The sequence below is a fragment of the Scardinius erythrophthalmus genome (genome assembly GCF_964197995.2).
Source record: "Scardinius erythrophthalmus genome assembly, chromosome: 14".
In the NCBI taxonomy this organism is placed as follows: Eukaryota; Metazoa; Chordata; class Actinopteri; order Cypriniformes; family Leuciscidae; genus Scardinius; species Scardinius erythrophthalmus.
Window position 1 is genome coordinate 24,857,867 of NC_138234.1, and position 23,850 is coordinate 24,881,716.

The 23,850-nt window shown below is 35.6% G+C and overlaps 1 protein-coding gene across 1 annotated transcript in view; it reads right to left on the minus strand.

Annotated features, from left to right (window-relative positions):
• The window catches only part of camsap2a (calmodulin regulated spectrin-associated protein family, member 2a), a 39,024-nt gene that overhangs the window by 8,998 nt on the left and 6,176 nt on the right, over positions 1–23,850 (minus strand). Inside the window, exons 2-6 of the mRNA XM_081384381.1 lie at positions 21,864–22,123; positions 7,621–7,782; positions 6,488–6,571; positions 3,532–3,673; positions 1,518–1,657 (exon numbers count right to left, since the gene is read on the minus strand). Coding sequence (XP_081240507.1) covers positions 1,518–1,657; positions 3,532–3,673; positions 6,488–6,571; positions 7,621–7,782; positions 21,864–22,123 — 788 coding nt within the window. The remainder of the gene's footprint in view (positions 1–1,517; positions 1,658–3,531; positions 3,674–6,487; positions 6,572–7,620; positions 7,783–21,863; positions 22,124–23,850) is intronic.

Genomic DNA, 23,850 nt, shown 5'->3' on the forward strand with positions numbered 1-23,850 from the left:
ATCTTGGCTGCAGATGTTCTTTCTATCCAGTCTAGAGTCCAGACCAGAGAGGAACAAGATCAAAGACATGACAACATAACATTCGGAAAGAAAAAACTGGTCTTCCCTTCCATCTGATCTCATCGAGAAAGTCTAGAGAGTCTGTTTTATTTTAGTAGTCTGAAGGTAAAAATCTCCAGTTTGATGTGTGTAGCTTGCAACACAAGTTTTTTCTATTTTTTAAATAATATTTTAAGATGAAAATCTCAGAGAAAGGTACATTATAAAAGCAAAAACATGTTCTAGGCTTCTTTGGCTTAGCAAAGATGCCACAATGGCTTATCAAACAAACCATTCTTCCAATTAGAGATTCACCAATGTATCGGCCAATAAACGCTATCGGTTAAAGCAATTATTTTCACTAATCAATGAGCAGGGCCGATTATATCCTGTCAATTAAAAGGGGGCAGAAAAATGTGGTCAGACTGCAACTCATACAGTGTGTGAAGAAAATCGCTCTTGTGTTGAATTTAGGGCAAGTTAACGCGACAATAACGCATTTACAGTAAAAAAATAAATTAAACAAAAACAAGGGTTGCCAGATCTGCAGTTTTTCCCTACACTGAACATTATTTGTAGCGTGCCTCCCATTCAATAATCACAAAGAGCTTTGTGCTCTGTTACTTCTGATAATAAACAAAGCTTCAGCTTTCAAATTATGTCCATTTTATCACGACATTCAAATAATAAATGGTGTTTTGACTTTCTTAAATGGGACTTGACAGATCGGGGAGTCATTTCTTCTACTTTAATATAGCTCGAAAAAACAATGCATGAACATCATAAGGTATGTTGAAAGACACAGTGCAACTTACCGAAATAAATCTCATGTAATCGCTTATTCAGTGTCTTAACCGCGGAAAGACGTCAATAAAACAGCTTGTAAACAATGTGTCACTTAAAGTTGCATTTACCTCAGAAAAGTTATCCGATGTTCACAGTTCGTTAGCTTGCTATATAAAAACACTAGAGAAGAGCTTATTTACTGCTAATGATATGTATGCTTGAATACATTAGTCATGAAGACAAGTGTTTATAACTACCTTATGTGCAACTGAGTTGTTTAAAAATATGTATTGGTACATCTCTACTTCCTATTTTATTTTTTTATGTGATTTTGTTGCTCTTTTAGTCAATAGCACTAGTCTTTAGAGAATCTTCCTCCATAGGGAGGCTTGTTTAAGCACCAGCGTTTAAAGGCACGCCTTATGCTTTTGGGTTTTAAACAGGAATAAAGCCAACTCCCACGGGCGGCACTTGCGCTATTGCTAAAAAGGCTCCAAAAAACAGCATCCCACCAATCACATATGTTGTGGCCTAAGAAATTTGACAAACTTGGACCCGCAGTTGTAACATATCAACCAGTGAAATTTGAAGTCAATGAACTTGGGAAACTTCAGGTTCTACAATGGCATCAGGGTGTAAAATGCTCCCTAAATGAAACCAAATCAGGATGTAAGTTGTCTCTGAAGACTTACTTTGATGGAAGAATGAGCGTAGAGCATGTCCTCCAGATTGAAGTGGCAGCAGTGGTTCAAATGCTCCCTGCAGAAGTCCTGGATGAGCTTAAGGTTGTACAGACTGTCTGCCAGTGACATGGTTTCCTTCAGGAAAATGTCTGTAAATCAAAAACGATTCAAAGTGCTACATTAACCAGGCACTCCTCAATGAGACAGATCATCTGGCCTATTTGTCAGATTCTCCAAGGGCTCAACCAATCACAGAGAGGCCCATTAATCATGGAGTCTAAATGACAGTCATGTGATTCAGCCTTTGGAGATAAATCTAATTGCATCCATCATTTGACTTCACAGCTAGGTGGAGAAACAGTTCTAGTCCTCTTCATCACTGCGATTAGATTAACAGTAAATTCAAGATGATTAAAGTCACAAAAAAAGTTCAGGATTTCTAAATGAGTAGTTGTAGACTATTGTATTCACTAATTCAAAGTCCAGTGAAACTTCGAAATCGATTTACAGCATGTTAAAAACAACATTCAAAACACTTTTATTTTAAAGTGAAACTGAAATATTTAGTGGTAAATAACGCTTGCATAAAGAATAAACACAATATAAATAGAATAAATGCCAAATAGAAAATTGTAATCCAAATAAAATATTGTGAAAAATATAAACATAATATAATCCTATACTATAAATAATATTTTATATTAAACAACAACAACATATTATTAACACATGTAGTATTATTACATTTATATTTTTTCACAGTATTTTCCTAGATTTAAATGTTTGTATGGTTTTGTTATGAAATGTTTAAAAAAGCATTTGTCTGGGCTCCAACAACTGAAAATATATCATATCTGTATATAATATTTGTATATAATATATTTATAGTAATACTATAATGTTTTATTTCATAATATAAAAATAATACATTTGACTATTGCATAATGCATGCTATTTCAATTATAAAATTGTAGAAACCATGAATATAATATTATACTTATATTAATGCTATGATTTTTATTTTATAATATAAAACATATTAAAATAATACACAATATTATTGTATTTTTTAATGCAGTGGTAGGAAAAATATTTGTCTATCGTATAATATTTAAAAAATATTGTAATAAAACTTTTTATAATACAAATATATAATCCATCCCCATTTACATTTTTATGACATGCAATTAGGGCTGTCAAAAGATTAATCGCGGTTAATCGCATCCAAAATAAAAGTTTGTGTTTAAATAATATATGTGTGTGTACTGTGTATAATTAAATTTGTATATATAAATACACACACATGCTTGTATATATTTAAGAAAAATGTGTACCGGTAATTTATATATAAAAAAAATATATTTATATATAATATAAATTATATATAAATATATACAGTATATGTATGCAAATATTTCTTAAATATATACATGCATGTGTGTGTATTTATATATACAAAATAATTATACAGAGTACACACACATATATTATGTAAACACAAACTTTTATTTTGGATGCGATTAATCGCGATTAATCTTTTCACAGCCCTACATGCAATTAAATCTAAATTTTGCATATCTGGTGCATCCGTACTGTGTATAATAGACTATGTACATTTAATAAGAAAGTAAATAGGGTTAATTTTATATATTAATAATTGTAATTATTATTTGTCTATATATCCTAGTCATTTGTATCCTAGTCAAGTATTCATTACTTCAATGAGCTCATTGTTTCAGCCCTAAATTAATACACAGTTAAATGAATACATGGTTAGCTAACTGCGTGATTTGTATATGTACATTTCTGATAACAGATCACTCTAAATTGTAATGTAGACACATGAATTTTCTGTAAAGCTGCTTTGAAACGATATGTATTGTGAAAAACACTAGAAATAAATGTGAATTGAATTGAATGTGAATTACCCATGGTCTTCAACAGCCTCCACACACTATTCCCTCTGAACCTTGCATATTATTTAGCGCACAGTAATGTTGCGTGTTTTGGCAGGTGGACGTACCTCCGAGGCTGATGATGGCGGGGCAGTAGAAGTGCAGCAGGGCGGCGAGGGCACAGCCATCTGTGCTGTCCTTCAGGAGGTTGTCCACCGGGGGGATCCAGGGAACCGTCCTGGGCAGAGCCTGCTCCTTCCTATAACGCGCCTGGAGCAAACAGACATACACAAATGACTCAGTGAGGTAAAATGCATCGGATATACCACAGACATTGAACATTTATTTGAAAGCCTACTCAACAATTTACTAATGAATGGAAAAGTACTGAAAATACAACATGCGATGGGAACTTTAACTAACAGAAGTGACATTTAAATTAAAAATAAATACCTGCATGGCAACATGACATCTATTTTATACACAGCCTAATATCAATATTTTTATGCCAACAGTTTATTGCGTGGTTAATGAAGCTGAAGACAATGGGAAAGAGTCGTCATGGCAACAAAAGCATGATGGAACCACGAGATGGAAAAAGCCTGGATGAAATAATGCATTTCACAATTACACTTACGGGAACCAGCTTCATATACCACTTGGTTGGAGACTTCAGCCAGTCAAAGAATGAATGAGAGAGAAAGACAGAGCAGTCACATCAACAAGCAGAGGTTATTTAACGCAATCAGCTGTTTACGTCCCATATCAGATTAACCGTGACGATCCCTTCATTACTACAAACAAGATCACCGGAAAACACTTAGCAGACAAATAATGCAACCCTTGAAACTTGAGGGGTTTAGTTACTTTTTCACAACACAAATAATAAGACAGACAGACAGACAGACATATAGATAGATAGATAGATAGATAGATAATAGATAATAGAGATCAAACGACCAAAAAAGGTTTGCTTGTCGCTGTCACGGCTGGTTAAGACACAGTGTACTGGTTCTCGCCATGTTCTTAGTTTTCAGTTTTAAGCTTCTCTCAACTTTAAGACTTAAAAGACTGGGAAAAACAGTATCATCAAAAGCACGCCAAAATATCTTTAGGGGTTCAAACTGAAGAAGAGCAAAACTCATACTCTCTGATCTAAGAGACATTAAACCCCGTGAATCACAATATGAATGCATTTTTAGTACCCAAGATGCCCTAAGAAGTCTGCAAAGTTACAGGATTAGTCTTATGCCAGGGGATTATGTCTAGAAACAAGTGTGTAGTTTGAGACCTTAAAGAAAGAAAAACAGGGCAAGTCTATAGTATATATAATGAATTATACTATACTATACTATACTATACTATGTGTATGCAGAGCTGCAATCCGCTGGTGTGTTTGTGTGTCAGTCTGGGCGCTTCATGCCATGCTGGCTGTTTCAGGATGTTTATAGTGTTGTGTAACCGCCTGACATTCCTCCTCGGCACTGATTGTGTCCTCTCAAACACACACATGCTAGTGCGCAGCGCCTGTGAGAACTGACTGCTCTCATTAGCGTCAGATGCCTAGCCCAGAGACAACCTCAGGACAGGGTGGGCCGAACTCTGTCAGACGCCCGGCACAGCAATGTGTGTGATGACTCTGCACTTCATACGTCAGATTATGACATTATAGACGGAATTAACGGGGACAAAAAACAAATGCTGGAAAAGTAGCACTGGGAAGTTAGTGGAGGTTTGCAGTGTCTAGGGCTTTAAGCAAGGACACAGTGTACATAAATGTAGCATTCCCTCTGAGAGAAGGTAAAACCAGGTGAGACTGACGTCATCCCGCCGCGCGCACCAAATGTACTGTCAAACCGGGACAGGAAGATGAAATGCGAAGCGTTAAAACATGAATCAGCAAAGATTTTGCTCTTACATCAGCCTGGCAGAACGTCCACATCGGGACACTGCACGCCGCAGGACTGTGATTCAGCAAAGTCAGAATTACCCTCACGCAGCAACATGTTACAAAACACGACAACACGGCTGATGATATCCGTCACGTCCTGTGAACTCAGGTCAACTTTGCGAACGCTTACACGGGAGATCCTGAGGCAGCTTTTATATAAAATCTGAACAGACTAACATCCATCCATGTGGTTTAAAATACCTACGTATAGTAATTTGTTTGATTGACTGTGTAACGTTAGTTGGCCTGACAATATATTTGAATATTGATATATATTTAGTGTTTTAATATTTTTATGATGGGTTGTAAAAATGTGACTTTTTGATTAATTTGCAAAAATTTTACACAAGTCTTTTAAACGGTCTATTTCAATGAATCAGTTTACGGTCAAAACACTGATTAAACAGATTCATTACATAATTATTCTCAAAAAAGTCATGACCATTTGACCATTGACAGTCATGACCAATTAATTTTAAATTTATATGTATTAATATAAATCTATAATCTCGCTCTCTCTTTCTCTCTCTCGCTCTCTCTCTCTCTCTATATATATATAGTGTATTGTTTATATTGGTACATATAAATAAAAAAATCATATTAATTAAATGTAATTTTTTTTTTTAAATATATTAATATTATTTGTTTAAATTACTATAGCGAAAAACATCCAGGGCAGATAACTTTGCCCATTAAACAAGATATATAGCGAAATATTTAAAGGCTGAAAACATACTGATTAATTTTGTTTTAGCTCTAAATGTTGGTATAATAACATTAATGAAAACAAATATTTAGGTAATGAGTATTCACAAATCATTTGCATTCGTTTTATGTTCAATATTGCGAAGCAACATTGTATTTAAGTTATTGAACCTTGTATTGCACAGTACCGTATTCAAGACAAGTGTATCAGAATACATGAATTTTAGAATAATCTGTACAAGCATTTGAGTTTTGAGGCATAAAAAAAGATTGGCAGAACGTTGTTCTAAGCAGATTTCGGAGATGTACAAGTGCTCATTATGACAAAAATCCATCTTATGTCTAGCACTTTTTGTATCTTCCTCCTACAGATGAAAGTGACATGAATCATCGCTGGTTTTCAGCAAGAACAGGAAGTGCACACTTACCTTTGGATTCTCAACCGGCTCTGCGTTCTGCGCCTCCATCCTCCTTTGCTCCTGACTTACGATTTCCTTCAAGTATTCGTTCACCTTGAAAATGAGTAAAACAACATTTTTGAGCTTCTATATATTAGTCTATATACAAGTCACTACAATTTTTTTTCAAAACAAACACACAACGGAAAATAAATTATTGTTAAATTATTTAAATATTAACTTAAAATCTCAGGGTACTTCAAGTAAATATGTATGTGTATTATAAAGGTGTTCAGCTGACAAAAAAAGTTTAGGAATCCCTAAATTATATTATATTTAGGGCTGTGAAAAGATTAATCGCGATTAATCGCATCCAAAATAAAAGTTTGTGTTTACATAATATATGTGTTTGTACGTGGTATAATTATTTTGTATATATAAATACACACACATGCATGTATATATTTAAGAAATATTTGCATACATATACTGTATATATTTATATATAATTTATATTATATATAAATATATATTTTTTTATATATAAATAACACAGTTTTTCTTAAATATATACATGCATGTGTGTGTGTGTGTGTATTTATATATACAAATTTAATTATACACAGTACACACACATATATTATTTAAACACAAACTTTTATTTTGGATGCGATTAATTGCGATTAATCTTTTCACAGCCCTAATTATATTATATTATATTATTAATGATATCATTCAAATGTAAACAAGAATTTGGGTTAAATTGGGGTAATTGTGTAATAATTGCATTATTAAATGGAGATATTGTTGTATATTTGTTGTATATATTCAAATGTTGTATTGTGTATGGGAACATAAGTCAACTATAGGAACAACAAAAGGAAGAGAAATGTCCTTGCAGTCTCTCATGGTTTGCTCATGGTCTGTTTAGCATGTGTGTGTACATTTGAGGTAACGTCTTGATTTAGGCTGCCTGTACAGCTGGCCTGCAAGAGAATGTAAACATGAGTCGTCCCGTCACCGACACTCAAAGATGCCCTCAGAAATGATACGTGCCAATGAGGAAATATTCAGTGTGCCAGTATTCAAATGCAACAATACTCTGACTGTGTTATTAAGATGATGATCAGGCACAGTTATAGATAAGTTTAGGACATTAAGACCTTATTCATCCAGCTGGTGACCGCATCCTCTGTGTCATAGGGCACATCTCCATCTGGGTAGTCCGTGGAGTATTGCTGCATGCACGCCATCACCTTCTCTACGCTCACCGTCTCCACTGTGTATGCCATCATCAGCATGTCGATCATGGCCAAGTGGGCGCTCTGTGAACCAAAATCAATAAAAGATTGTTAAAAACTGTTAAATTGCTGACATAGGCCCATTCTCCCGAATACACATACTGACAATTGTCCCTCTCTCAGTTGGCAGCTAGTCATTCCTCTCTGGAGTTTGTTGCCCTGGAAACGACAGTATCCGTCCCCTGTTGCTCGACCCAATTAGAGATAATCTTCCCTGAGATAGGACAGTCGCTCCTGCTCTTTCTTGGGGGCCCATCCTCTCTCAACATTATTAATATAATATCCTGTACATGACAAGTGAAAATGACAGGTATGTAGATTCTAAAGAATTGAATGATTCCTTAGTGGTATTTAATGAGTAATCTGTATGGTTTGATTCACATTAGAGACACTGTTTTGGGAAGCGGACTTACACTGAGTTGTATGTTTTTAATTCGCTTAAATGAATGAGTCATTCGATCTTGATTGAAACTAAACTTGTTGTGCTGTAGGTTTATGATTCACTTTAAGGTGCGTCACAACATTTCGGGCAACATATTGTGACAAAAAAGGTCCATTGTGCTGCACGATATTGAATAAAAATGCAATATGCGATAACTAATTAAATAATGCGATATTCGATAAGATAATGCTTAAAGTGTGTAAAATAAACTTAAAATTATATAACCTACATACGTGTTTCACATTCTTTTTGTGACAAGAAAACATCCCTACAACTTCTGAAAGTGAACAGCAGTGTTTTACTGTAGCATAAGAAATGTTATTTTTAGGGCTGTGAAAAGATCAATCGCGATTAATCGCATCCAAAATAAAAGTTTGTGTTTAAATAATATATGTGTGTGTACTGTGTATAATTAAATTTGTATATATAAATACACACACATGCATGTATATATTTAAGAAAAACTGTGTTATTTATATATAAAAAAATATATATTTATATATAATATAAATTATATATAAATATATACAGTATATGTATCCAAATATTTCTTAAATATATACATGCATGTATGTGTATTTATATATACAAAATAATTATACCACGTACAAACACATATATTATGTACTTTTATTTTGGATGCGATTAATCGCGATTAATCTTTTCACAGCCCTAGTTATTTTAAAACTACACTGTGTAATTTTTTAAGTTGATTTTTAGCAAAAAACCCTTTGTTCTTTCAAAATGAGATGTGCTCATTAATGTGTAATTACTTCTATCAACCAATCAAGTATTCTCGTAAGCGTAGAATCTGCTATTTAGAATACATACGAGCGAGTCGCTCGAATGGCGGCAGCCATGTTGCGCCTCCATCTTGAAAACACATTAGCCAAAGAGGGACATACCTGGAAATTCAAGCTTTGCCTTTCGCGTTTTTACACTCAGTGGCACCGTGACGAATGCGAGGGGGAGATTACTCGCGAATGCCGGCAGATTTGAAATAATACGGCCACCGTAGGAGTTAAAACGCCCTCAGAATGGGAGGGGCTAGAAAGTAATATTCAGTTGGTGGTCATTAACAATTTCACCGCTGGATGGGTGAAAATCCTACACAGTGTAGCTTTAACATCAGTGTAAACCACAGGGTTTAGGGTTTCAGGTAGGCCTACATTATGTTTATTTAACAACAGAACATTTTTAAAGCTACAAAAGTTATTCAGCCAAGAGCAGTGAGTGATTTTGTCTTTATCTTTTGTTCATGACCCATATTATTGCAAGCTGTTGCGATATGCATATCGCGATATATACATTTGCGATATTTCGATAATTTCCATATATTGTGCAGCCCTAGTCCATTGTCTATTGATAGTGATGCAAGTCACTTTCAAATCAAGCGGCTTCCTGTCGGGTCAGCGCAGCAAATCCATGTGAAGCAACTTCAACCCAACTAGAAATCTGCATGGACAAATCTTTCCTCAGTCCTTAGTTCTCATCAGCAGAAGAATGCACTTGCGAGAACCGGTAACATAAAGATGCAAAGATGGTAAGTGTGCTTACTCACAGTGTCTAATAAAACTATCAACATTGCCCTCAATTTATCCATTTAAACTAAACAAGCAAACCAACGGATCATCTCCATCACGGTCACCATGTCCTCTGGGTACAAGCAAATGAAAAATGAACCCCCCATCTCGACCACAAATTAAAATGTGGCTGTCTTATTAAAAGCCTTGTGTTCACAGAGAGACAAGACACTCTAGGAGGATATTGATTTGGCTTCAGTGAAAGCAAACCTCAGTAAAAGGACTGGTGGGTAAACATTGAATCAGAAAACATCGCAAGAAGAGCTGAGCTAATAAACAGTGTTCACGTGACTGTAGTTCCAGCTGACTGACTGACTGATATATATGTAGTAAGAAAAAATTCATTCTTTATCATTGTATATGCTGAATACTTTTAATGCAAATGTTCTACATTTCTAAGCGCTGCTCTTTTTGCTGCCTGGGAAACGTTCTGGCCTTTCGCTGTAAATCTGAGCGCTCGTTCAGCTGAACAGGTAGTTCAGAATGCCACAGCGCAGCTTTTCTGTCACATCAGATGAGTATGAACGCGGTTAGATGGAAAGATTCACTCTGATGGACCCCAGTGACACTGAGTTATGCTGTTCAGTCAGCGATTTTTCTCACTTGAGTGGGTCTGATTTCCTCTCCGCATGAGCTGTGACACTCCCACGTCTCATCGCAGGAAAAAACAGAAGTCTGTTGCATAAGAGCTGGGCTTCTCGTTTAAGCGGATTACGCTTATAAATCCTTTTACTGATTAAACTTTTGAATGGGTGTTAATGGTCAGATTGTGTGTAATGATTTGACTTGAGAAAAAGTCTGTTCATAATAGCTTCAAAACAGAGATCAATAGCTCAATGGTTTATTAATTTTTGGGCTTTTTTATGATGACAGCAAGATAGGGAATGAGATCGACAGATGTTGCAGGTTGGATTTGAACCTGTGTTTCTTATGTGAACACCAAACGTGTCTGAAGTAAAATTTACCCATGAAGTGTTTTCTTCTGTACTAATAACTTCCTACAGAAAGTATTTTCAAATCATGCATTTATAATCATGTTCCCGTTGAAGATCTAAAACAAACACAGCCCACAAATAGAAAATTAGGCTGTTATATAATGCAAAACCCATGTGTCCACAAAAGCAACTTTTTCATATTTATCTGTCCTTGTAGAAAGGAGAAACTGTCCTGTAATGAATTTCTCATAAAGCACTGCCCCTTGTTTCTACTCCCAGCAGTCACTGCTCTGCACGGCATCACGAATGCACACAAAAATACCAACATCTGGGTAGGGCTGCATGACTGATGGAAATGAAACCAACATCGTGATGTAATTAATGAAACTCAAGGCAACTATTCAATTGGAAAAATACACACACACGCACTATATATATATATATATATATATATATATATATATATATATATATATATATGCATATTTTACCACAAATGTTCTTATTATATCAATATGACCATAAAAAATTCTTAGGGATGCAACGATATGAACATTTTGGCTGATACCGATAATTTTTTTATTAGAAAGCCGATAACCGATATACTGGCCGATAAATCTATATACAAATTTGTATATAAATTTTTATTACAATTTTACATTACAAGACTTAACGATAACATTAAAACTGATCATATATCGGCCGATACCAATATAGTGGCCGATATATCATGCATCCCTAATAATTCTATTTCTAATTATCATTATTTTATAGCCATATTGATATATAATCACATTTTTAACCAAATCGTGCAGCCCTACAAACAATCACAGCAAACCTGAATCTTACATTTTTTTTTTTTTTTTTTTTTTATTAAAAAGAAAATCTAAATTAAAAATTTTCTACAAATTGTACATCTAGGTGAGAAAACGACAGAAATTAATTTTTTTGGTCAAATAATGCATTAAATATTTGTTTGCTTCAGAATTGTGGGTAATTAAGAAAAACTATTAAATATGCCACACTGATATGCCATACACTACATACATGTGTCAGGCGTCTTATTTTGGGAATAATATAAAAATATTAGCTTTAATATACTAAATATTCCTTATTAGCTTTAATATACTATCTTTATTTTACTTGCAAAATATTAGCTTTAATATATTGAATAAACCAATCTTTGGCCTATAATGCTGAAGATCATAGAAACATTAAATCTACATTTTCTTTAAGACTTTAAAAAAGAAAATAATTAAATACACAATTTAAAGTCGTACATAATAAAAGAATTATTTTCCAACAGTCAATTAAAGGAAACTAACTCTTCTTTGTCCTAAATTTAAGACTGGACAATGCTGATGAGACATACCAGCCGTGGTCGCTAAAAAACAGCACTGAAACGTTAGAAACGGCTCTTTGTAAACACTCTTTTGTTGGAGTCGGGCTGAAAACATGCTCCTCTGGGGCTCCCTCACCACTCCAAGACAGCCAGAGAACTAAATCAAAGGCACAAAACCACATTTCTTCCTTTCGAGTGGACCTACTGGTGAAACACCTGCCTAGACGCTCTCATTTGAGCGAAACCAAAAGGCACATCAAATATTGTAAGCATTTAATATTTAAGATAAGAGAACGTGATTTCCTGTCATGTCGAGGTATATTTGATCTGCTAATTCTGATTTTTGAAGAGAAAAACATCATAGCAGCCAGCCAAGAAAGACATGAGCAAAGCAAAAGGCCTGAATAATGCTGATATGGCTTTGTGCAACCTTGCTTTTAATCCTCAATTTGAAGATTACTTTTACCTTGGCTTTTTGGATTTAAATTGCACTTTGCACTAATGGATCCACCTTGCCTCCCGTCTTAACATGGCATTGCTATGGCAACAGAGCATGTGTGAACAGCGGAGACGGGAAACTGTGACTGTTTGTGACGATGCAGCGCCGCTAGGATTTGATTGTCAAGTTTGTCTGGCTGTTGAATGAGGATTAATATGGGAATATCGACAAAAAGGAGTTGAAGAACTCTGGATGAGTTATATGAAAATAAACTGGAGCTGCAAGTATTGAAAAGTATAGTGCCATGACTTCACAGTTAATTAGAATTTGAGAAGAATCTCAAAAAGCGGGAAAGCAGAAAATACCCAATCACCATGCGTGCCCTGGGAGCCTTTGTCAGTACGGTAAAAATGATACGGATGCTCCGATCAGGATTTTTACAGTCAGTACGACGTCGACGACTACTGATTTCTTGTCATCATGCTGATACCGATATCGGCCAATTATGATGACAAGAAATCGGTAGATGTGTAGACTAAAAATCCTGACTGGAGCATCCCTCTCATTTACTCACCAACAAGCATCCAAATATAATAGTTAAAATGACAGAATAATTAAATGTACATTTCCCCAGTAAATCATAATCTTTTGAAGAAATTCCCTTAATTATAGGAAAAATCTCGAAAAGCAGAAAACCAGGAAATACCCAATCACCATGTGAGCCCTGGGAGCCTGCAACAGTATAGAAAAAACTATGGCACAGAATGTTCTCGAATCAAATTTAAATACTAACAAGAACCTAATAACATAAAAAGTAAAACATTTAAATTAGGCATCATTTACTAGGAACGATATGGTATCAGCCGATAATCACATTCTATAACTTGATCAGTAGTCACTAAATTTGGCCGATGTCACGAACCAATCGCAATTTAATGACGTAAAACTCGCCACGACGTGCATGCAAACAGTATACCGATGAGGCAATTGCGCCTCATTCTTCTTTGTAACTTTGCAAAAACATTTAGTATATCACACGTCTTTATTTAGAACAGGTTGTCTCAATTCAAACAAGCCCACACACAACATAACCTGATATTTCATACATATAAAGCTTATATAAAGCTTGAATGATCGGGATCTGTATCAGCGGATCACTATGACAAGAAATCAGCACTGCAGTCATATCTATCGACTGTACAAATCCTTATCGGAACATCCCTATTATTTACTCACCATCAAGCATCCACATGTAATATTTAAAACGACAGAAGAATTAAATACACATCTCCCCATTAAATCAGAATAATATTTTGAATAAATTCCCTTAATTATAGGAAAAATCTCAAAAAACGGAAAACCAGTAAATACCCAATCACCATGTGCGCCCTTGGAGCCTGCGACAGTAAAGTAGCAATTATCACACAAAATACTCGAATCAAATGTAAATACTTACAAGAACCTAATAACAAAAAGTACTGCCTCTATTCATGATCAACAAGCACTGATGCGGAGAGACATGAAGTAGGTCAAGTATGCATACTGCGCTGGTTTGTGAATTATGCAGAAGTCTACGTCTCGAACGCAATGCCTTTAGTTTGGGTTCATGCATGCATATGTATGTAAACTACATATAAAATATGTTACTGGACAGCTCAAATTCAGATGGCTGGACTTCAGCTAAAAGTACGGTAACTAAAGGACTCAAAAGGTAGTCGCTGCATCGCATCGCTATTCATTTTTTTGTATAACGGCCGAGCATATTTCCTCAGAAAATGAAAAAAAATGTTCTCAGTGCTGTCACATCATCAGTTGCCTACTGTGCATGTAAGTAAATAACACCCATCGCTGAGGAGCCCACAGAACTAAATGTGATTCTCTCTCGCTGTCTGCCAGGGCCAGATATAGCATCATGTCATTAAGAGGCTGGATTCTTGCATCTCTGGTGTTATAATTTACACTTGTCAAAACATTCATTAGTCTTAATTAAGCACAATTCATTCTCAGAAAAACGATGCAGGTGAGCAGTTTGCACCAACATGAAAATACAGTCTCATTACACAATAACATCATATTTGAGGATATGGGTTTGTTAACAGAGGAAGTGTGATTACATTGTTTAACAATATATATTAAATATTCATTAAATATATAGTAAAAATGTAAATTAAATATAAAATTAACACAAATGCATTAAAATGCATACATATGCTATATAGCCTACACTACAGAGCATTATATATATATATATATATATATATATATATATATATATATATATATAAAAAATAATAAAATACATATATTTTATTTATTCATAAAATATAAATTAAAAATATAATTAAACAAAACAATGCTTTTTCATGTTTCACAATGTCAGACACACACACACACACACACACACACACACACACACACACACACACACACACACACACACACACACACACACACACACACACACACACACACATATAATTTAAATAATTGTATATATTAGAGAATAAATATATGCATATAATTTATTGTATATCTTTAATATAACATAATATTGTACATAAATTAAATATACAATTAAAAATGCATTTATATTTAAAAAAATATTTTAATGATTTATTATAATAAAGATCTACATGTTGTATCAGATCTATGCGCGCTGTTAAATTACATGAAACCCTGAACACAATGACTATTATGACATTTTTTTCTCACTGTGGCGTGACTATGTGGGTGAGAGTGTGAGCTGCATATGTGTGCGTATGCATGTATTTTTGAGCGAGTCTATAATGTAGAATGAATGTGGGGTTGTGTGTGGGTGGGCGGCAGCTGCAGTAGCAAATACGATTCTTCAGTAGAGACTAGAGAGAGAGAGAGACAGAGAGAGAAAGCAGTAAAGACATTTTCCCATACAAGATTTTCCTTATATTTTTTAACTAAAGTAAGAGTTAGATTTCCAAAACTTCCTACACAGTCCATCCAGCTCATGTGCAAACTAAGAATGTCACAATTATAATGTCAGAGCTATAAACACACCTATCACCGTCCAATGACGACAGAGGTCATTTACATATATTAAATGTCTGAAAAAGTCTTAAAGGTACAGTAGCAAAAATGCTGTTCAATTAGAAAGGTCAGAGAGAAGATAAAACATGTTTTACTGTTTTAAAGGGTTAGTTCACCACACACACACACACAAAAAATCTGTCATTAATTACTCACCAGTAAAACTTTCGTTAATCTTCGGAACACAAATGAACATCTTTTTACTTCTGAAAGATTTTTGTCCCTCCATTGACAGTCTACACAACTACCACTTTGGCGCTTCAAAAAGTTCTTAAAGAGATCGTAAAACTAATATAAAAATTGATCAGCATAAACAGAAGCTCAACGATACTTGACACGTGAGAACAAACCTCATTGGTTCTTGCGGAAGCTCAAACGTACAGCGTAACACGAGAATGATTCACGAGAACGTCAAGCAAGCATGCTTGAGCTTCCGTTTATCATAACTGATGTTAGCGTTGATGAATGTTTACATCTTAATAAAAGCCTAAATTCAATCTGTTCATCATATAAAGCAATCGAGTCTCTTTATAAAATTTGGAATAAACCACTCAATTCATATGGATACGATCTCTTTATGATCTTTTTGAAGCGTCAAACTGGTAGTTGCGTAGCTGTCTATGGAAGGACAGAACTCACTCTGATTTATTTAAAAAATATTTTAATTTGTTCCGAAGATGAACGAAAGCCTTATGGCTTTGGAACGACATGAGGGCGAGTAATTAATGACAGAATTTACATTTCTGGGTGAACTAAAACTTTAAATCCTTACAAGTGGATTTAAATTTTTTTTTTAAAAGTTTATACCAAAGCACTTTTACTTTCAATGCACAAGCAGATGAAACTCTGATCACCTCACAAAACTCTGACAGGATTTGCCTCTCACATCCAAAATAGAAGCCCCGCTGAATTATTGATGGTAAACCGCCGCAGTCGTTCAATTGGTGCAGTCAAACCTTATTAATGTGTGTGGTTTCTGCAAAACAGCAGGACTCGGTCATCAAAACCAAAGCAGTGTCCTATCAACTTCATCCCAAAAGAACAGGAGATAAGCCAAGTAAACTGGCTCTAAATGCAGCAATTTTAGTGAATAAATATATAAAGATATAAAAGTCTTATTGATAACCAGTAATATTGAAAAGATATTGAGAATACGACTCATTTTCAGTATCAATTAAAAACGAGAATTGTTAACTATTAGTTTGTGTCCACACAGCTGATATCTGTTTATCCACTTCCTCCCTGTACTTTTACAGTTCTTGCATGTTCATTCATTGACACATCTCCATGAGATGAGGGCTTTGAAAAAGCTTGATATTTTTTGGTTTGACATGCGTTTCTGACACGGAATGCTGATCCTTGCTGTTCCCGTGTTTATTTTGGCGCTCGCTCGAACTCAGTGAGGTTTTTTCCAATGCAACTTTGCTTCGTGCCGTCTTATTTTATTAACAGTGGTGATCTCACCAAAAAAAAAATCACTCGCAAATTAATATTTTTGCACTCTTTTAGTCACAATATGGAGCCCAGTTTCTGTCACAATTTACACTGTGTAAGGATTTTCTCCCATCTAGCGGTGAAATTGTATATGACTACCAACTGAATATTACTTTCTAGCCCCTCCCATTCTGAGGGCGTTTTAACTCCTACGGTGGCCGTATTATTTCAAATCTGCCGGCATTCGCGAGTAATCTCCCCCTTGCATTCGTCACGGTGCCACTGAGTGTCAAAACGCGAAAGGCGAAGCTTGAATTTCCAGGTATGTCCCTCTTTGTCTAATGTGTTTTCAAGATGGAGGCGCAACATGGCTGCCGCCATTCGAGGGACTCGCTCGTATGTATTATAAATGGCAGATTATACGCTTACGAGAATACTTGATTAGTTGGTTGAAGTGATTACACATTAATGAAAACGTATAATTAACAGTGTAGCTTTAAGTTAAACCGGACTTTTATTTTGACATGTTGCCATGTAGACCTTTGGATTTCTTTGTGACGATAGATTTTCTCAAATAAAACTGTAAAATGCTCATGAATTGACTCTCAGAGCAGCTCTTGAGATGAAGTTCATGCATTCATGTCCTCATATAGTGAGAGGGCAGAGGCTAAAAACACCGCGAGCGTCACGTGTGCTTCAGTGTATGTGTGGTAAATGAATCAGCACATCTTCTGTGCCGTTCAGAGACACGCAGAACATGCAGGGTTCAAATTCAAGTCTTTTTGCGGTTTAATATTCACAGACACTAGTCTATATCGAGATTTTTTTTAAGTGTACTGACCTATTTTTGATTTATTTAGAATTTTTTTTTGACAAATTCCATGTTATACAGTAAATTCAGTTTTCCGAGATTCCGTCCGCATTTTCCACATTGTGGAAATCATAGAGCCCTAAATGCTGGCAGACTGACTACTAGACTAATAAACACTAATAGGCCAATACAATCCATAATTTCAGTGATGCAGTTTTTTTTTTGGCTATTTTATAAAATTCACAAGCCAGACTCAAACCCACATTACCTACACTAGCACCAATCACCGCGCCAAAGCTCCAACATAATCCAGGGTTTAACTTCAGGGATATTAGTTGAAAAGCCAAAATGCAGCTAAGAAACTGAGATATGGGTCTTTTACGACACCTCAGTGAGTCTAATTCTGCCAATAATAACCCAATGGAAGCATAAAACATTTCTACACTATGATTTAAAGACAGCAGCATTTTCTCAAAACGGGGCCGCCACAAAGCCATAGCCAAACAACCCACGGCGCGAGGCTAAACAGGTTAAAGTTGAGCACGGGAAGACTGACAGATCTTGTAGTCAGGCAGCTTACAGTAGCAGAGCTGGAGTAGAACAGCAGACAGATGGACGGCTTTCTGATGCTAATGAGGATTTGTGGCCTGTGAGTTCAAGGTGCTGAAACGTTCATTGGTCTGTAGAAGAGATCAAGCCATACAAGCCTGAATCAATGAACGCTGCTATGCGTTCAGCTACATGCAGAAACAATAGCTCTGGGACTCTAAATTGTAGAGAAATAACTACCAGCCGAGCAATGTGATCACTTAATATAATAAAAATAATCAATTTGTCATGGGGAGCACAGAATATTGTAACAAGTATCATTATTGGCACTATGCAAAATCGTTATTCACGCAGCGAAGAGATTGTTTGCGATGATATGTGCTCCGTCGAGGCTGAGGAAGCCAGAGGCACAGCAAACAGCGGCGCGGTAATTAAATATCAACAGGAAGTCACTCACACAACAACAGCACTCTTTATATCTTTAAAGCAGATGCTATGAGCCCAAAATATGTCTTTAATTAAACACATTGACAAAATAAAAAACATAAAACAGAGAGTTGTCTATCCAATGCACATTCTGGGCCTTTCAAAAGCTGCTTTTGGTTTAAAGACAACACGAAAGTACGAAACAACACATTTTACTTCAGTAACGTGACGCACTTCCTAGGGAGGCAAGATAGACCTGTACCATATTGAATAGTGGCCGAAATTTAGAACACCTTTGTTGTCATCTATCGCTCACTTAAAGTGTTGTTGTCGTTAAAGGGATACTTCAGGATTTAGCATTAAGCTTTGTATTAGTAGAAAACCTGTAGTATTTTCGAATTACCATGCTTTCCACCCTCATATCCCCCTGAGACAAGAGATTTATGTATTTTTTGTCTGGAAAAAAATCCTCCGATGACGCAAAAATCGTCATTTTGCGTCATCGGAGGATTTTCTGGCCAGAGGTTAAAGACTACAGCCAGTAGATGGCGTTGTTCCGCATGTCTTCAGCACGCCCATAGAGGGAGGGATCTCACTCACAGAATGTACACAGTATCAGCCGTCTTTCTTTGGAAGCTAAGCTAGCAGGCTCTTGTTCTGTGGAGAAAGCTGAATAGTAGGAGAAAGCTGAGTAAGTAGAGGTTACATCCTCCTTTTCCCGGACTTGTCCGGCGGGCGAGATCGTTCAAAATGTCCGGGATTCGGCTTTTGCTTTCTGCGGTCGCCATTCATTGTTTACATACACACCTCTTGTTTCAATCTAACTGAATTCATTCCGATTGGTGAATTTGAATGTAGTGTTTACATGAACGCTAAACAAGTGATCGGTTGATGTGCGTTTTAACATTGCTAAGAAAATTCCCGCTCCTCCGTGAGAGATTACTAGACCGGCGCGTCGCAGTAATGACACCACCGGCCTCACGCCGTTCTCCCGCGGCCGTCAGCCTCGTCCTGCTCGCTCGCCACAGTAAACATGATGAATGAATGGCGACTGTAGAACGCAAAAGCCGAATCCCGGACATTTTGGGCGATCTGTAAATCCCTGGCAAACTCATCACGTAGACTAGCTAGCCTTGTTGTTGTTTTCAACTGTACACTCTTACCGGTAGGCGTTACCTCCTAAGGCAGCGAAGCAAGTGCATTCTGGGAGTTGTTGTCTTTCATCCACATAAGCCAAAAATACATTTTCTGGCTTTTCTCAGTCTAGAAAGCTCCAAATTCAAAAATTTCTTCACATTTCTTCTACTTAAATGACCTATTTTAAATACACATTCATCTTCCCGGAGGTGAAGTAACCCCTTAACTTAACCATTTCATTTTTTATAAATAATGTTGAAATAAAATAAATACTGAAAAAAAATTAAAAAATAAAAATAAACGAAAGTTAAAAATGACGCCTTGGCAAGTAACTGAACTAAAAGTTTGTTGAACTACTAAAAATACTAAAACTAAAACTAAAATACAAATAAATATAAGCTAAATAGAAACATAAAAAAAATAAAATAAAGATGGCACATAACAAAATGAACTTAAATGAAAACTGAAAATATAAAAATAAAAGCTAACTCAAAATATAAAAAAAAATTATAATAGTATATAAATAACACTGGCTTAAAAGTTTAGGAGTGTTTTTGAAACACTATTTTTCAAAACATTGTAAAATCCTAAATTAATATTCATTTTCATACTGTATATAATGTTGTGATGGCAAAATGATTGATTGCAGTTTTTTACTGTTTTACTTTTTATTTATATAGACAAAATTGCATACAATTAATTTTAATATCGGTTATTTATCAGTAAATAATCAATTTGTTTATCGTATCGGGCATCATTTTAATATCAGCGCATCTCTAGTAGTATTTCTGCTTAACACAGAATAACAAATATAATGTAGGATGGGGTGAGAAAAAAGGTGTGAATGAAAAGGTGTCGACAAACATGTAAATTTGTTTTCATATGCCTTTCAAAGGTGGGATTTATCTTAAATAGATGCCAGTCGGATATGTAACAAATTGAGAACCACATTCGAAAGTCAAAAAAAATATCGGATAATTCAAATCTGGCAGACTGATAATTTAAAAACATTAATATAGGCCAATGCAATTCATCATTTTCAGTGATGCAGGATTTTGTGTGGCTATTTTATTTATTAAGCCAGACTCAAATCCACAGAACCTACATTAGCACCAATTGCCGCGCCAAAGCTCCAACATAATCTAGGGTTTAGCCAAAATTCAGTTAAAGGGGTGGTTGATTATGATTTCAATTTTTTTTCTTTAGTTAGTGTGTAATGTTGCTGTTTGGGCATAAACAACATCTGCAAAGTACAACGCTCAAAGTTCAAAGCAAATTGAGATAATTGCTTTTAAAGAAATAGCTTTTTAAGGACTACCACAAACGGCTGGTAGGGACTACACAAGCTTCCTCCTGGGTTAGTGACATCACCAACCCTAAAATTTACATAAACCCCGCCCCCCGGAACATGATTTATAGATTATCAAGACAGAATATGCTAATCAACGACTAGAAGATAACTACAAGTAAGCTACATAAATTCATCAACTAACCATTCAGAAATGTCCTGTTGGATTCTACATGTTGTCACTTCTTCTTGAGTCTCATCTTTCTGACTCCACTTTGAACATAAAAGGCTAAAAGTTTTTGAAATTTTCAGTGCATGTCTGTGTGAGGTAAAAGGACACGAGCTGTTGAAGCTCCGCCCTCTGTGCCGGGAGCAGCAGCTCATTTGCATTTAAAGGAACAGACACAAAACGGTGCGTTTTTGCTCACCCTCAAAAATTGACAATTTTAACATGCTATATAAAAATATCTGTGGGGTATTTTGAGCTAAAACTTCACATACACACTCTGGGGACATCAAAAACTTATTTTACATCTTGTGAAAAGGGCATTATACCACCACTTTAAGAAACTGATATTTGTCCCTTTACCGGCACCTTTGAATCTAATACTGGCAATAATAACCCAATAATAACATGTGTAAAAGGGTTCTCTCACCATCTGAATGGGTTTCTTTTGCAGGTCTCTCTCGGTCACCAGTCTCTCCTGGTCGGTGACGTACAGGCCCTTCTGAGCCAGAGCCTGGATGACGGCGTCATGACCCAGCAGAGGTTTGACGGCGTCGCTCTTCAGAATCAGACTTCCTGCTCGACAGTACAGCTCAGCCGACAGCAGCAGATCGGCCACTGGAGGCTTCAGGTGCTCCTGCTCGTACTGGTCCCTGTAGAAGGGCTCTTTCAGGTCTTCTGGAACGCTGTCTGCAAGATGACAGAACAACAGTTACCGCTACATTGCTGACATCTAAAGGTCCTGATTTACTCACAGCAAAGTCCTTTTTCCTTCTTCACTTAGGGGTAATAAGTTCGAAATACATGACCAGCGGTATACTGTTAGCAAATATCCCGACACTGATGAGAGTGGTGTTTAGGTGAATATGTAAATATGTATATTTTCCCTGTCAAGGAATGCAGAGCCTCTAATACATAATTACAAGGTATTAGCCTTGTAATACCTACCTATTACAAAATCACCATTGACCAATGACGGTACAAAGGTGTTTACTAGCCAGAGCAAACTTTTCCGGAGCGTTTGCTTTGGCAGCTGTTTCGAACTCCTGAAGAATACCAAACGAACTTCGTTTTTTGCCTGATTTTGTTCAAAATGATGTCACACCAGTTATCACAATGCTGTGATGCCTAAATTCACTTATAGCATTTAGAAATATTGATTTTAGTTTATTATTTATTTAGACAGTATAGAATTGTATTTATTGTTTTTTTCGTCCATAACTTAAATAATACATAATTATCAGCTTATCAGCTTTGGTATTTAAACCTAAATAGTACATAATATTCATAATATTAACCAGTCCCTCCAGTTTTCCACGGTTCCGCGATAGCGAAACACAAAAACTATCCAATATTTACCACTTGACTGCAAAATAATTGCAAACAGCACAGTACTTCTTGAAGTTATTGACAAAGTATGAATGAAAAAATATGGAACAAAATTCACATGCAGCATTTACAAAGATGGATTTAAGTTTTTAGTGGTTTATTTTTTATATTTAATCAGACAAAATAGTACAGAATTGTATTATCGGCTATTTATTGGTTATTGGCCATAACAAAAAATAATTATCAGCTTATCAGCATTGGTATTTAAACCTAAATACCATACATAATATTAATCATATTAATCAGTCCACCAGTTTTTCGCGATTCCACGATTGTGGACAAAATGTCACTTTTTCTGCAATCCAGCATTATTCGCCATTTAACTGCAAAATAAGCGCAAAAAACACAGTACTACTTTCAGTCACTGACAAATTTGTGTAATAAAGAAACATGCATGAATGAGAAAATAAGATGTGGAAAATAAAAATGCGGAATTAGCGGTACTTGCACTGTTCTTATTTTTGAAACCAAAAAAAATTATAATAATTACAAAAATAACAATATGTTTTTGGAAAGATTAAAAAAATAAGCTTTCTGCATTTTGCTTGTATATGCAAATTTTCCTAATTCTGGAAATTACTGCCGCAAAATTTGACATTTTGATTGCAAAATTCACAAAAGAATCTGGTGAAATTGATTAATATTGCTTTTTGCACTTACAGTCGGCCAGATTTTTTTTCTGAATTTCAAAGATCTAAGTACTTTACTTTTCATCTCCAGAACAGCTAAACATGGCTAAAACTCGGCTTGGTGTTTTCCGATCCTCGGTGCAAGGTGTCATTTACTCTCACCCGGGAAGATGAGGGAAAGGAGACAGCCCTAAAGGAAGCGAGGTCTAGCCGTGTCTACCAAACAGCTACAATATCAAAAATATCATAATCATGAGTTAACACGCTGACAGAATAAATGGGTTCACAGATCCGAATGAGGTCACAGTATCCATGGAGAACCGAGATGTTTAGCTATTTATGGAGAAGGGTGAGAGTTTGAGAGAACGCTTGAGAGCCCGCGCACATCCTTATTACCTG